The 15,668-nt window shown below is 42.7% G+C and overlaps 2 protein-coding genes across 2 annotated transcripts; both read right to left on the bottom strand.

Moving 5' to 3' along the window:
- Positions 1 to 274: 274 nt before the first annotated feature.
- rpgrip1 (RPGR interacting protein 1) lies at positions 275 to 10,384 on the bottom strand. The gene is made up of 31 exons (XM_031850964.1): positions 10,335 to 10,384; positions 9,664 to 9,862; positions 9,150 to 9,203; positions 8,901 to 9,018; positions 8,506 to 8,711; positions 8,307 to 8,409; positions 8,003 to 8,143; positions 7,453 to 7,558; positions 7,278 to 7,301; positions 7,039 to 7,185; positions 6,875 to 6,942; positions 6,377 to 6,597; positions 6,088 to 6,194; positions 5,912 to 5,962; positions 5,617 to 5,796; positions 5,376 to 5,493; positions 5,021 to 5,184; positions 4,600 to 4,930; positions 4,206 to 4,366; positions 3,693 to 3,925; positions 3,314 to 3,429; positions 2,932 to 3,128; positions 2,599 to 2,655; positions 2,329 to 2,498; positions 1,979 to 2,033; positions 1,774 to 1,831; positions 1,410 to 1,504; positions 1,069 to 1,258; positions 898 to 982; positions 630 to 757; positions 275 to 501 (listed from the first exon to the last, which is right to left on the bottom strand). Exons 2-31 carry the CDS (start codon positions 9,737 to 9,739, stop codon positions 275 to 277), a joined length of 3,987 nt encoding a protein of 1,328 aa, XP_031706824.1. The 5' UTR covers positions 9,740 to 9,862; positions 10,335 to 10,384.
- Positions 10,164 to 15,639, bottom strand: LOC116385781 (E3 ubiquitin-protein ligase TRIM39-like). The gene is made up of 8 exons (XM_031851499.1): positions 14,797 to 15,639; positions 13,675 to 14,268; positions 13,480 to 13,575; positions 12,730 to 12,963; positions 12,403 to 12,550; positions 12,257 to 12,283; positions 11,639 to 11,784; positions 10,164 to 11,527 (listed from the first exon to the last, which is right to left on the bottom strand). The coding sequence occupies exons 2-8, from the start codon at positions 14,242 to 14,244 to the stop codon at positions 11,096 to 11,098; spliced, it is 1,653 nt and encodes a 550-aa protein (XP_031707359.1). The 5' UTR covers positions 14,245 to 14,268; positions 14,797 to 15,639; the 3' UTR covers positions 10,164 to 11,095.
- Between the last annotated feature and the right edge of the window lie 29 nt (positions 15,640 to 15,668).

Below are 15,668 nucleotides of genomic sequence, written 5' to 3'. Positions count from 1 at the left end.
TTTAGTTGAGAAACAAATGTACCCAGAAAATGTTTACTAAGACGACACTGTCAATCAGATACATGATAAAGATACATACTGGATACACTTAGACATTGAAAGATCTGAACACATTTATAAAAATCCATAAATAAACTTCAAAGAACAGCATCACATGCCTTTCAAAAATGCCTCTTTATTTAATTGCTTTGGGAACTGTTGAAGAAGAGGCTACAAACAGTGAAAATAAAACATACAGAACACAACCTCTCTGTTAATCTCATACTAATTGCTTTCAGAAGTCACTATCATCCTCATAATCTATCAGTATTTGATCTTTTTTCTTCTCTTCCTCTTGCTCCTTTAATTCTTTTTCCTCCTCCTCCTCTTCATCTGTGTCATCTTCTTTCTTCGTCTCTCTTCGCTGGTGAAACTCCTGGTATATCCCAGTCAGAGCTTTCGCTGCTTCCAGAGACACTTTCAGATTTCCTATCACCTCCTTGTCTTCATCCACACTCACCACTGGAGGAAAACAGAGAACACAGGGACAGGCCGACTGTTAGACAACTCTGTGTTTCACACGTTGTCCTCACAATCGATTTGTTTTAAGAGCCTTGGTATCAAAGTTATGACACAAATACAACACCTACCATCAATTTGTTGGTCGCTGACATCATTTCCAGTGAGCAGCAGTTCCTGCAGGTCCAGAAAAGCATGTCCGACGTCCACACAGTCCTCATCGTCGTCCATCGGCTCACTGACCACTGTGAACTTTAACCTTGCCATGACACACGGACATACACACTTCAATTTCGTGGTTTGGGACTTGACACATTCATAAAGTGCAGAGAAATAAACTGATGTATTCGCTGATATTTTAAGTTGTTAATTTGAGACAAAAGACACTAATGACTCTACCTGCCCTGGTTGGGGTCAGTGCCCACCAATATGGTGTAAAGATACTGTCTGAGTGGAGCTGACTGTGAACCATCCACATATATCACTGAGAGACAAACAAGAGGATTTGGAAGTTATAAAACAATTAAAACTTTCTAGAAACAACTATTCTCAAAGCTCACCCACTCTCACCTCGTGTGAAGTTGTAATGAATCTCCTCTCCCTTTTTTGGTTTGCGGAGGGACATGGGTGTTTCTGTCGTCTCCATCGGGACGCCCAGCAGCCGGTATTCCACATAAACACGCTGCACTGACTTGTCCAGCGTCACGCGTGAGGACGGTTCAAAGGACAGGGACAGAATCTCGACTTTCAGCTTGTCACCCTGAAACATAAAACAAGTCACCTATCTATATCATACTATTTGACCTTATAGCAGATCCAAAGATATACAGATGTCAATAATAGAAAAATCGTATATTTTTTCTCTTTCATTCACACATTTTCTCTCACTCACACAGTTACTTAGTTCGTACCTTCTTCATTTTACGTTTTGGTGGAATGACGATAATGTCGCTTTGTGAGGAACTTGACTCTAAAGACTCTGGGACTTCACTGTCTCCTGCAGCAGCTGTTTAGTCAAAAAAAAAGAGAAAGAACTGGACTCATTATATTTTCAATTTGACTGGCTGGGCTGAAAACAAAAGCCCTGACAACATACGAGCTTCATATGTGTCCCAGGTATATTATGTAAAGTAAATGTCTATGTTTTGTAAAGGTTTTGAGGACAAATGTGTTCCTATACAAATATTTAAACAATGGCATAGTGAGGATTCAAATTACTACAGGAAACCCAAAGCAGGTGTGTAGGCCTATAATGTCGGCGACATGAATAGTTACCACTCTCACTCCTCTCCTCGTCTTCATCCATTGACATCTGGTCCACAGAGGGAAGGTCCTGAGAAAAATAAATTTGATGTGAGCCCATTCACCAGCCATTCTCTTCCAATTATAATTACCTGTGTTTCTTATTCCACAACATTGTATAAATATTTGTAACCTGATATTGTTTTAAGGCCTTGTGAGAGAGAGAATGAGCTCCTACCTGAGTCCTGGCATCGCTGGCAGAGCTTGTCCTCGACAGTGTGGTGGGTGAAGATCTTAAAAAAGATTGAAATTAAATGATTAAATACAATGATTCAATTTAAATGAAAAACATAACCATACTACAAATGCACAGGCTATGTGATTTAATTCGAAAATCTCAGAAAAACCAGAACCATTTCTAACAATTAGAATCTGTTGAAACATTTTGTGATGGTTGTCTCTACAAAGTTTCCGTTTTTGTCCGGCACAAATCCTAAATCTCCTAGACCTCCATCAAGCTCATCGAGTTCTACAATAACAAGATAATCAAGTGGATTTTTTAAAAGAAAAAATAAATCTGTAACTTACTTTCTTGTTGGCAAATGAGAGGGTGTGGTCAGTCTAGGATCAGGCGTGAGATGGGGTGTGTCAGGTGACCTCTTGGTGGATCTCTTCCTACCTGTGGCCAGTGGTTTCACCAAGGTGGGCTCTGGTAGTATGTTCTGCAAGCTTTTCTGTTTTACAGCTGGAGGCCGCGGCTGTAAAGCAGACGAATACATAAGTAAATAAAATAGTTTCTATGCTTAAATGATGATGAAAACACACTCATGCTAATTTTGTTGTTGCTTAAAACCATACCAAAGTTTTAGTCTCTTTCTGCACTGCTTTGGATTCTCTTGGCTCAAGTTGCTGAGTCTGCAGTAAAGCCACAGAAGAACAGGCATTAAGCTAGGGCACAGGAATTTGTCTTTGAGCATATGATACATTTTAACATTTACACTTGGATTTTTGAGGATTTCTTTACCCAAAAGTCATGATGTCAGCAAATGAAACGCTCCTTAGAGGTGCATTTACTTTGAAAGAGGATTAAGGGTGACATTGCCATTTATCACTTTCAAACAAATCAGTTCTCCAGAGCATCACAAGTAACTCCCAAACCTTTTGACTCACTAGAATAAATATCACCTTCGCTCTGGGCTTGGCTATAGGCCTCTGTGATGCTTCTGCCTCCTCTCTCCTCCTCTCCTCCCTCTCAGATCTTTCCATGTCCTGTCTTCCCTGTCTACCCAGCACAGTGTCCACCGATGGTTGGAAGGGGTACTTCCATTTGATCAAGACCCTGACCATGCCCCGAGGTCCACCAGCCGGATCCCTCAGAACATAGTCACCTGGCCGGACAGAGAGAAAAACAGAGAAAAACAATTCTAAACTGATGATTGGGTAGTTTAGGTTTTGATATGTGACGTAATTATGTGAATATAAGATGTTGGCTTCCACTTTCATCTATATTAATGCTTCCTCTAGTGGGAGATGAATACTAATAATGTAATTGTGTTACTTCTCTCTCCCTTACCTCTGATCTCCCTGCCAGTAGCCAGGGCTCGCAGTGGGATGGGGGTCTTGGCCAGATAGGCTGGTGGTATCTGGTCATCGCTGTCATCAAACACATACACCCACAAACTGCTGGACCTGGACAAAAGCAGAGTTGAATACTGTCAATATTTTGCAAAAATAGGGATTATCTAAAGCACTAACTTTATAAAAACGGAAATATTTAGATCATTCTCAAGTTTATTAGGATATTCATTCATTTAACCCAGTAGTTAACTTATCTCCTTAATAAAAAGAAAAATTTAAAAATGTAAGAAAGCTGTGTCACAACAAGTGAATGCCCTCTTCAATATTATCTGAATTTCTAACATATTTCCAAAATATTACATATTTGATCATACCTCAGGTAGTGCAACACATCAGCTGTTACAGCTAGTGGGTAGCTGGTAGTATCACTGAACACCGGGTCAGTGGTGGACTGGACTGTTTGAGAGACGTGAGGCGGCAGGTCATAGAACCTGTATGTCAGGTAGGCATCAGGAAGAAGTCCAGGCCAGCGAGCATTAAGGCCCACACAACGTTCCAACATAACCACCAACTCATTGGGGATCCCCCCACCGTAGTCATGTAACTCCTGCAAACAGCATTAAAAAAAAAAAAGAATTGTTCTGATCCCAAAATAACATATCCCTGTTACACAGGTTAAACCACAGACCTCACTGTGAACAGTTTCTTTCCGGACTATTCTTGAGGAGAAAGACGTTTTTTTTAAATGTTCACTGTGAGGCAGAGTAAATGTGACTGTCTCCAAAAAGTCACATAAAAAAAAATCACAGTCTGAAGAAATAAAGCCAAAACAACCTCCATGGCTACGCACCACTTCAGGTAAGTGACAAAATATCACCCTATTTTACCTCATGACCAGCATCCTGCCAGCCAAGAGAGATGTGCACAGGACCCCTCTGTGCCGCTGTTCTCCTGTCTGCTCCTCTCTCTGCCACAGTGTCTATGGGCTCTGCAGGATAAAACAGGCGCACCCAGAAATCCACAACACCAACAAGTGCACCCTCGGAGCCTTGGACGGAGACAGATTTTTCGGACAGATTTTTCAGAAAAGTAATTAATGAAGATTACCACACAGTGCATTATGTCATAAATAAGAGCATTACAACATAATATGTAAAAGAAAGATGACAGAATGTGTATCTATTAAGGTATAGAAACTGGCAATCTCTTCATGTTAACAAACTGTGTGCAGAAAAAGTAGCACGAAATCCAGTATATTGCCTCGTTTTATACAACACTCACCTGTGATATTGACATGTCCACCGACGCGCTCCCCTCTACTCTCCATAGCCCCCATGAGGGACATCTGCCCACTTCCATGTGTCACAAACCTGACCCCTCCTAACGCCTGGTGGAGCTCCACTCTGACCCTTGACCCCTGACCTCCCAGCCTGCCCAGATCTCGGGCTGTCAGAGCGTAGCATGACGTGAAGCCGTAGTCCGGTTGGCTGCCTGACACCAGAGGGGTGGAGTGCACCTCAAAGTCCAAAAGGCTGTAGGTGCAGAAGGTCACACTGTCTTCACGGTGGATGCTGCCCATGGTACGAAGACCTTCTGGGGTGAAGGTGGCAGCCTGAAGGTGCAAAAAAGAAGATTTCAGCCCCATGGGAAACATTGAATGAAAAAACTAATTCAGGTACAACGTCTGTTTGTTTTTTTGGACCTTAAGGTGGATCTCCAACAATGACTCCCCAGCCCTCAGCTGAGAAAAAGACATGTCCTCCTCAATGGGCTGTACCACCTCCTGGTCTCCAGCTGGCAACGTGTACTGTATTGGTATGGTCCGCTTGCTGTTCCTGGGGCTGTATGCTAACTCTTTCAACTGAGCTTCAGAGTACAAGTAGAAAAAAAATTGTTTTGAGATTCTGATGCTAATACCCAGATTTTTTTCTGAACAAACTGCAAACACTTCCTCCATGTCAATGAATCAGTGATACACAGCACAGAAGAAACTGATTAGGAATTATGTTGGGTTCTCTTAGCTCTAGTAGTACTATAGAAATGAGTGTTGTTAATACCTTGTAAAGCGTTGATCTGAAGAGCTCTTTTTGATAAAAGTTTGTCTTTCTCTGAGCTCCTCCTTCTACTCTCCTCCCTCTCTCTTCCCATCTTCTGGTTGACTGTGTTCAACTCTCCCTTGGGAATCAGAGTTTGATCAAAGACCAATTCAGTTAAAATGGGAGGAAAAACAATGCTGATTACAATTTTGTGTAGTTTACATGTGTTTGACAAATGTGTTCATTGTGTATGTGTGTGTACCTGAAGGTCTTTACTGATACGGTGCTCCACCAGTAGAAGGCTTCTTGTTTTCTGTAATTCCAGCACAGTCTCAGCATGCGATGCCTGGATGTTAACCAGCTCACGGGACGAATCCTCCACCTTCCCATCAGCCCAGAGAAAACCCAGCCCCGCCCTGCTCTCCTGCTGCATCCTAAATGCCTGTAGTTGGAGGGAAAGAATGCAATAAGGTTTCAATGCAATTACGTTTGGCTTTTAAAGCAGTTCTAACGGAGGAAAAAAAAGAAAGAAATTAAAAAGAAAAGTGTGTGCAAACCTTGATCTGTATAAGAGTTTCACTGAGCTCCTCAACACTCATGTCAAACTCCTGGAAGAGAGAAGCAAGATGATGAAACGTGTGCTAAAAACAGGATAGCACCCAGAAAATAAGATAAGTGACTGATGTGTGAAACGGCTGTTCAGCAGTATATTATTCAGTCCTTCATCTCTGACCTTTGTGACAGAGTCCAGTCTGTCCTGTAAAGCAGAAATCTGCTTTCTGTACTGGAGAACCTCCTGTTCCAGATGCTCTCGCTTGTCTATCGTCATCACAGAAGAGTCTAAATGAAACAACAGGACGAATAAGTAAATAAATGATATTGTAAATGAATATACTGTCTGCTTGTGGCACTGGAAGAGGTGAGGCTTCAGGTGTTATATTTCTGCCTTAACTAACTCCATTCCTTCTCGATGTCAAACCGCAGCAGATGCAGATGCAGTGCCACCATGCTGAGACTCCTACCTCTTTCGCACTCTCTCTCCTCCTCCAATATCTCCTTCTCTCTTCTCAGTTTCTCCTTCTCCAGCTCCAGCCTGCCTCTCTCACCCCTCTCTGCTTGCAGCATTTCTTCAAGTCTCCGGATGTCCATCCTGCTGATGTGTTCTCCCTGTTCCTCCCTCCTTTGGTTCACTTCTCTATGTTGTTCCACCTTGCCATCGTGATTGCTTTGCACAGATAAAGTACTAGAAAGGAAAAGGGTGGATATAAAATTACAAGGTGAAACACAAAACTACGCTCAGAAATCATTCTCATATGTTAGGACTACTGTACATGTGTATTCCTCAAATAAGTAAAGACGTTTCCATATCGACATAAATCTGATCTAAAGTCATGTTCTGCTGCTCCTGCAAGGCAACTTGCATTTACTGTGCAATTTCCAGAGAAGCCAAGGTATGATCCCTCAAACCCCCTGGTTAATGAGCACCATAACATCAGGGCCTAGAAGACTTTAACTCTCACCTCTCTATCAGAGTGTCATAGTTTTCTTTTATTAGATCCCTCTCTCCCTCCAGGTCTGATATACGGTCCTGTAGATGAAAGAGAGAGAATAAATTATATGAAAAAACAGGTTTCATAATCTTGAGCCTTTCTTACTCTGGATTTATACATGCCAGATGCGATACCTTGTCCAGGGTCTGTAGAGACAGGGTAGCAGTGGTGAGTTGTCCCTCCAGTGCCAGTGCTCTCTCTCTCTCCTGCTTCAGCTGTTCAGTCAGCTCCTCCACTTTCTCCAGCAGAGCTCCATGGCTTTCCCTCATTGACCTCTGACGCTGGGGTGAACACATGACACTCAAAATGAATATGAGTAAGTATCAGACTACTACAGGTATTCATAAAGCTGTTTGTGTAGCGGGGCATTTACCTCCTCGAGCTGATTCTCATATGCCTGGAAGGAAAGAAGAAAGGCACATTTACATATTTGTCTTTTGACGACCAATGACATATATGTGTAAGTGACTAAAGTACTGAACCTGAATTCTTAAGCTACTGTAATTACAAAAAAAAGAATGATTTATAGACAAATAAGGTCATCTAACCTCCTGCAGGTTGTTGAACTTCTCCTGTGTGACTCTCAGAGCGGTGCTCTTGTCTGAAAGCTGCTTTTGAAGACGGATCAGATCCATATTCTCTCTAATAGTTATTCTGACATGGAGACAGCAACAGGATTTATTATTTGAATTGACAAGCAGCTGCCAAAAATAGTGTCTAGTAGTGGAAAGACCACTGCAATGTCCTGCTTATGTAGTACAGGACAGCTTTCAAACAGGATTGTTTGAAAAGGCAAATTGGCAGTAAAAACAGATTACGCTTCTCCTCTTGCCTGACTAAGAATGGTATCATTGTTTTCATTTCAACTGTAGCAAAGTACACTGTGTTATCTTTAACCGCTTATCCTGTTCAGGGTTACGGAGGGGGGGGGGGGGGGCGTCCAGTCCGGGAATCAAACCCAAGCCCTTCTTGCTGTGGGGCTACACCACAGTTCAGCCACTGTATTCAAATAGCGACAAATTTATAAATACACTCCAAAAAGTAGGAAAACACAAAAGAAAGCCATTATATTAGTATTTGCAAGTCTGCTGTAGCCACCTGTGTCTGTCAGCCTGTTGCTTCCTTATGTCTCTCACAGTTCCCTCTATCTCTCTCTCTTTCTCTCGCAGTGTGTCTCTGAGCGCCTGGGCAGTCAGCTCCAGCTCTGCAGTCCTCACCTGCTCGGTTACACTGGACCTGCTGGGAGGTTAGAGGGAGGTCAGCATGGAGTCATGAGGGGGTTTGGAGGTAAGGGGGGGGATAGAGGAGAAAGTAAGAGTCAGGTAGCAGAATGAAAGTTGGATAATGATATGATCAGAGGTTAGAAAACATCTGCTCTGTGTTCTGAACATCACACACGTACAATCTCTCCATCTCTGCCCTGGTGTCTTCCAACGTGGGGCCGTAGCGGGGCGGGGCAGTCTGGGCTGCCCTCCTGACTCCGCCCTCCACTTCCATACATTTACCTGACACGTGAGAGAAGAAGAAGAGAGGGAGGAAGGTCAGAGATGGAAGAGGAAACAGTAGTTACCCTGGCTTACAATCATCTAAAACATACACACCTTTACTGAACTTGTAGGGCGTGCGTCCCCCGAGGTCCATAAAGTGCTGCTTGGCCAGGCTGAGTTTGTTCTGCAGCAACCCTTTTTGGTTCTCCAGCATAGCCACACGGGCTTCCAGCTCCTGTATGGTGTCCTCCATGTCCCTCTCCTTCACACAATTGGATCCAGGACGGAGCTGGCGGAGACGCATCAGTCTGGTAGACATCCTGAGTCAAGGAAGAGGAGGGCAAATCAGCCATATTAGGGGACTTGTCTTTGTCATATATATCTTTAAATCACATCCTAGGGCCACAACAGAGATGATTGTAACAGCTAGTGTGGGACAGCACAGTGATGTGCCCTATTCCGCCAAAGTATCTTGTGTTAGGTACAGTCAGTGTCAATGTTTCTGTTACCTGCGTAGCCTCATCTCCTGTGTACGAGTGTGTTGTCTTAGCACACTGTTTTCCTCTTGCAGTCTGAGACACAAGTCCTCCAGGTGCTCTCTGGGAAACCGAAACAGGCGCTGAGGATCTGCTGAAGAGAGAGCGAGGTAGCCAAAATTTTGCACGTTTATGAAAATGTACTTTTGAATGCTTTTGATTGAATGTCTGAAAATCTGAGTTGGATGAACTGAAAGGGTGAATTTTATATAGTGGTTTTACCTTTTGTCTTCGTGGCATGATGCTTCTTCCATGTCTTCACATCACGTAGAGTATCTGGAGGAAACATACAGATTTAGTCAAGACCGTCTATATGTATTTACACAAATATAAAGAAATGCACTTCTATTGCAGAATTCCCAAGGTCCTTTGAGTCAATGAATTCCCTCAACCCCTAACCTTCACTTTTACAACTAAATACCCCAACTTAACTTAAAGTTACTGTAGCTCACTGGATATTTCTTGAGAATATACACATCACTGATGTGTCCTCATTAGATAATTTGCTCTGTTGCTCTATGGTAACACTGTCATATTATTCATGTTGAGTGATACTAAAATGAGACCAGCTTTGTTTTTGTTGACAACATTGGCAGAAAAAAACTTCATATTTATGATGTTAAACCCTTCCCGTTTACACTGGAAATATATGCCATGGCTTGAGGATATTACAAGTTATAGCACAGCAGAGCAAATAAATATAGTTTATCATACTGCCAAAAGACTATACACAAACCTGGGGCAGTTGGCATCAGTCCCGACCTCATCAGTCCCACATCTCTGACTGGGAGGTCCTCGGCTGTCTCATCCATCACTGGCGACTTCACACCTCTCCACTCAGCTCTGGCCTTTGAAACGTCACAGCAGTAAACTTGTCATATTGATATCCACTGCTGGTTCGCTGGCCTCCATCCATATGAAAGGTTCTTAGGACTCTGTAAGTCAGAGAAACCAAAATTCAATATTCTGACCATAACTTGTCATATTTACATTTGTGTAAATTTAGGAGCTTAAAAAAGGATTTCTTTCCTAGTATTTCAAGCAATGTGGGGCTTAACAAGGCACAAATACAGATACACTTAATCCCAGTTAATGGCAAAAGGCAGAAAATGAAGGTCTGTGTATTTTCTCAGTTGCAGATATACTTTTCTTCAGTGAAAAACACTCTGCTCATCTGCTCAAGCCTGGAGAAGTTGTCATCCCCAAGCTTCCCTGTTATTTTTCAATGAAGTCATCAGCAAAATATGGCAATTCCCAAACGTGTTTGCCGTTTTAAAATCTACATTGCTGCACAATTAGTGAATGCCAGGGATCCTACTGGTAGGACATTGGTTTACATTTTGATATTCCTTCCTACAGTAACCGACATCAACATAGAAAACTATATTAACATGCTATTTGACTTACCCTTGTCTGTCGGCCATCCAAAGAGGTTTATAAGGAGTGTTCTTGCTTCAGTATGGACTAAAGTGCAACATGTAAGCTCTCTACATGAGTCTCCGCCCTGAGCTTGAATGATAGCGGTTTTAATCCCTCTTCATCTCATATTCCTTCCCCGACACCTTTTAGCTCTCTCTTTATATATTTCCTAATTCTTTAAGGAACTCACCAGAGTGTTAAATAGTTACTTGCAATCACTGTGTTTGTGTGCATGCATTTAGTTCCACGACATACCTGTGAGTGTGCAGTACTCTGTGTGTGCATAATGCCTCCACCAAGGGCTAAATCCTGAAACTGTCTCAGCGCTCCATCTGCCTTGAGGCTAATCCTATCCATGTCCTAATCTGATTAGCAGTTGTCAAACTGTACAATCTAAGAGGTGTTCTGGAGTCAGTTGTGTGGTTGGTCTGTGATGACGGAGCATGGTTATTATTGAAGTAAGGCAGGTCTAAGATCTGTAGTGAGCACAGATGAAGGGAAGAAGAAAGAGGAGGAGGAGAGGTAAGCATATACAACAGATACATCAGTTTATTGGGGGAGTGGGGCAAGTCAGAATGGTTATGTATGATCCATATGTGAAAGTTATTGTTGTCAACTGAGCACAAATTCTTTCATTTAAAAAAAAAGTGTTCACATCAACAGAGAGAACAGTTTTATATATTATATATATATTATGTTTGAAATAAAATACCATGACATATAAACAGACAGTAAATATACATTTCGCATCATATTGTAATGTCATCTAAATCCCTGCTTCCATTGACTCCACTGAGCGGGCGGACAATAAGTGGTGATGTGTTGCTGCCGCTGTCACACATATCTGGGTTAAAAAAGGGAAACATGGCCTCGGTGAACTGGAGCTGTGTGAAGGAATAGATGTGTGACTTGGCATCTGCATCATAGAAGGACATCGTGCCGTCCTCGTAATCCAAAAACACCCCAACAACCTGGGGCCTCTGAGAGAGACACAGACGTTCTGCCTGTCCTGCACATGCCCGGTACTCACTGCCCTTCCTCAAGCAAATAGTCCAATAACCGTCCTCTGGACTCAGTGTGACCACACCTTTCCTGTTGATCGACTGTCGAGCCACACCCAAGTCCCACGCTGTTTTATCTCCCACGTCTACCTCCCAGTAGTGCCTCCCACTGGTGAAACCCTGCGTAGCAAGAGAGGCTCAGGTCACTGACACTGTTCATCTCTAAGAGTGAAGCAGAAAGACATAACGTCCCTACAAGGGTAAACACATACAAACCACAGCGTTATTTACCCTTGTGGCAAGGACACATGGTGCCCTGTCAAAACGCTCTGGTATGTCCAGCAGGTTCTGTTCAACATCTCCATCCCAGACCTGTCTCCCATCCTGTGATAGAACCAGCCAAGAGTTGGCTGTCTTGGGGTCCAGATGAACATCCACTGTTAGACAGACGTAGGATTTTTAACTTCATTATCCCCTTTCTCCAAAGATTTAATTATTCTTTTTGTTTGTGGTTTCCATCAGTTGAGGTGTCCAGAAAAATACTCAAGTGTTACAAATGCAGGTAATATCCAGTTGCATGCCAGTTTGCAGTTTCTGTAAGTATCCTGTGGCATGCGTTGTCATAATCAAAAAATAGTGAGAATCATTTTTACCTTCAGCCCTAAACCTTTTCAGATGTTATGATCACTAATATGTCAGATTTCTAGTCCACTGTTCTCTAATTTTGTCTTCTCATTGATACAGTATTTTATGATTTTATTCAAGGCACATTATGTTTTAATTCAGTTGAGAAACAGGAAAAAAGGTATGAGAGAGAGAGAGAGAGAGCGAGCGAGAGCGAGAGAGAGAGAGAACACCGATATGCTGAACAATGTTAGAGACTATTATTGTTTTACTGTCTAACTTTACCTGCATACTGCTGCATCTTCTCGTGCTCTGTAAGTCAATAAGACCCCATGGTCAAAAATGAAACAAATATTAATTTATTGATTAAATGTAAGCGGCTGTATTCTCACAGAATGTAGTGATGCTGAAGAAAAATCTTAGAAGTTGACCTTGAATGGAAAGCTTTTTCAAAGCTGATTGAAGCTGCTGTTCAATGTTGGCCACCTCTCTCCTTACAATCCCCAAACATGTGTCTGTATGGACGATGATGTCAGTGCAGGCTTTGACAGATGAAGGACAACTCAGAGCAGGAAACCTCTGACAAGTCAAATAAGAGAGAAAAAAGCAGAAAAGAGGCCAGACAAGATGAGAGATGAGACGGAAATAAAGATATACGACAACAACAACTTCACTCCAGTCCGTACATCTTTTAGAATGCTCTTTGGAATCTCTGTTTGTATGACTATTAAATATCTCGCTGTGAGACGACTCCTCACCTGCAGAAGATTGAGGTGGTCCTCAGTGTGAGAAAGCTGCTCCATTTCTCTTCTCTTCCTCTCCAGCTCAGTGATTTCCAGCTCCAGCTCTGTGATGAGCCTCTCCGCCCTCTGCTCTGCTGCTGCCTGCTTCCTCTGGATCATCTCCACCAGCTTTGCCTGACGTGTCTCCAAGGAACGAAAGAGAATGCAGAGGACCTCCGTGCTTTCCACTATGTCTCTCTTTGAGCTTTCCTGAAGACATTGAATAATGAAAAAAAAGTTGAATGTTGCAGTTTGACACCAGAAAACTCTTTTTACATTCATGTCCTGACAGCTTCTCTGTGCTCAGGTTATAACGTGGATGTACAAGGATAACATGGCACACAGAGGGAGTGTGACTTCCTTCTCTGCTGCTCAGGTAGACATTACTACAATATCTCTTTACATGGATAATAGTTGCTTGCTGCTATATTAATGTTCAGAATGTTAAATACAGCTCCTTTAAGTAGAAGCACTGGCAATACGTAGCATATGGTATTAGTATGAATACATAGTTCCTCAGCAGAATAATGATACATTAATATACATGTTTTGCGATTATCACTGTAGTGGTACTAATACTTTTTCTGCTATGCACACACTCTTGAATGTGTTCTGCCTCTTTTCTTACATTCTTATAGATAGGCTGTTTTAACTGTTCTACAAATGCCCAATTTATCCAACAGGAAACACTCACTTAAGCTGTTCTATGATCTTATGTCAACTCACTTTGCTGAGCTCCACCGAGTGTCTGATCTCCTCCACTTTCTGCAGTCTGTCCTGGATCATCTGCTGCACATCAGCCTCGATCCTTTTCATCTGAGCCTGAACATTGGAACAGTAATTGAAACTAAAAATAAATCAAAGTCCAATGTATTTGATGGGATGATTGCACAATGATGATGTTTGAGTTTCGGACCTCACCTTCTTCTCCTTACTCTCTCGCTCCACTGGGACGGTGTCATGACAGCGGTGGTCGCTCTCTGTGCACAGCACGCACACACACCTCTGGTCGCTCCTGCAGAACAACTCCAGAAGCCTTTGGTGCCTTTTACACATCCGGTTCTCCAGCATTGCCACGGGTTCAATCAGCTTGTGTATCTTCAAGGTGGCAACTCTCAGATGGGGCTCCAGGTGACTCTCACAATATGAGGTCAGACATACAAGGCAGGACTTCAGGGCCTCTGTTTGCTTCCCCACGCACACATCACAATATATGAATTTTCCTGCCATTGACATCACGCCGTTCTGCCTTATTGCTCGGATCTGCTCTGACATTTCCTTGGCGAAGGAGTTTTCACAAAGCTCTGGGCGGCCCTCAAAGGCTGTCTGACACTTGGGACAGCTGACGGCATGGCTGTTGTCCCAGTGTGATGTGATACAGGTGAAGCAGAAGCTGTGACCGCAGGGGATGGAGACCGGCTCAAAGAAAACCTCCAGACAGATGCAACACTTAAACTGCACCTCTGACAGGAGAACACTGGGGGAGGCCATGCCCTCAGAAAGAAGATCTGTTCACTGGTTATGAATAAGAAATTAATTATTTACATTCTGAGTCACAGAGGAAAAGTGATTTGGCGAGATTTACAATCCTCTTTTAAAGAATAAAGAGCCACTAAATCTTTCAGAACTTTTGTCCTTATGGTCTTCAGGTACTGTAATTACGTTTATAACCAGAAACATCTTAACTTCTTTATCATTAGCTTGAAACAATTCAAAGCACACTGGCCAAAGTCCAGCTGCACGGTCACATGACTCAGCCACTCTGTAAATTTAGCTTGAAACACGGATTGAACAGACCCGTTACAATCCAAAGACTAACATGCATCGCCCTGCAAATGTTTCCAAGTACCACACTCCCATAATTCACTGCACACCCCACCAGGGATGAAGACTAATGGCTTCAAATATTAGTCCCTATTATATTCCATTTATTCTGCCTGACAAAACAAAAACTGAGACATTCTTAAAATGATTGTATTTGTTTCATCAAAAGATTTACAAAATATTAACATATACCTATCTGCTATATTATTTTGGTCTTACCTTGTTGCTGAATGTGAAACGTGACCTCTGAGTTAGCAAAGGCAAACACTGGCACTGCGGTTGTGAAGCCAAAGTCCTCCCGGGTTTCGCTGTTACCACTCCCTCTGGGTCTAAGCTATCAACCACCATGTTGTTCCAGGGTGGGAGGAGTAATGCCTAGATCAGGTGCCTCACTGGGTTTGTATAGAATTCCTTTGTATTGTATTGTATAATACATTTTTATTTCACTTCACCATTCCAAGCCTTTTTGTTTCAAATGGACAGAAACATAATACATACATTTACACACATTTTCACAACACTGTAACAATAAGAATACAGAGAAGTACAGAGGACTGATAGAGAGCTTCATCACATTGTGCAACAACAATCTCCTGAAGCTCAGTATCAGCAAAACCAATGAGCTTGTGGTGGAAAGCCAGATGAACGGGAGAACCCCTGTCCTGGTTACATCCAGAGCGAGGTTAAGTGGGTGGACTCATACACATAATTACCTTAGGGCCAAATCAACGAAAACCTGGACTGGACTCACAACACTGAAGTCCCCTTCAGAAGGGACAGAGCAGAGAACGAGGGACTAAATTAAAGCCATCTTGGATAATCCTTCCCACCCTCTGTACAACAAGCTGTGGCAGATTGGCAGCTTGTTGCAGAGAGAAGAATGAAGGGCAAGATTACAGCCTGGGAGTTGTTCCTAACACGAGTCGAGGGTCTAAGGATAGAAGATGTTGTTTGCTGTACAGATTGTAAAGCCCCTTGACTTTACATTTGTGCCAAACAAATTCCCTCCAGGTGTTCCTGAGATATTATGTTCACGAGAATGGGACGGTCAACCCGAAAAAATAATGCCTCCGGCCACGGCTGTCGCCAGT

The sequence above is a fragment of the Anarrhichthys ocellatus genome, unplaced genomic scaffold, assembly GCF_004355925.1.
Source record: "Anarrhichthys ocellatus isolate YVR2014 unplaced genomic scaffold, GSC_Weel_1.0 scaffold11, whole genome shotgun sequence".
NCBI classification, from domain to species: domain Eukaryota; kingdom Metazoa; phylum Chordata; class Actinopteri; order Perciformes; family Anarhichadidae; genus Anarrhichthys; species Anarrhichthys ocellatus.
This window is presented reverse-complemented; position numbering and strand designations above follow the sequence as displayed.

Excerpts from the sequence above, each read along its gene's own strand:
- rpgrip1 (XM_031850964.1), bottom strand. The coding sequence starts at position 9,739 with ATGGATGAGACAGCCGAGGACCTCCCAGTCAGAGATGTGGGACTGATG. Across the intron at positions 5,797-5,911 it reads AAACTCTTATACAGATCAAG|GCATTTAGGATGCAGCAGGA; the intron begins GTTTGCACACAC and ends CTCCAACTACAG. Across the intron at positions 1,832-1,978 it reads CCAGCGATGCCAGGACTCAG|GACCTTCCCTCTGTGGACCA; the intron begins GTAGGAGCTCAT and ends TATTTTTCTCAG.
- LOC116385781 (XM_031851499.1), bottom strand. The coding sequence starts at position 14,244 with ATGGCCTCCCCCAGTGTTCTCCTGTCAGAGGTGCAGTTTAAGTGTTGC. Across the intron at positions 13,576-13,674 it reads GAGAGAGTAAGGAGAAGAAG|GCTCAGATGAAAAGGATCGA; the intron begins GTGAGGTCCGAA and ends TCCAATGTTCAG. Across the intron at positions 12,284-12,402 it reads GAAAAAGCTTTCCATTCAAG|AGCACGAGAAGATGCAGCAG; the intron begins GTCAACTTCTAA and ends ATTGACTTACAG.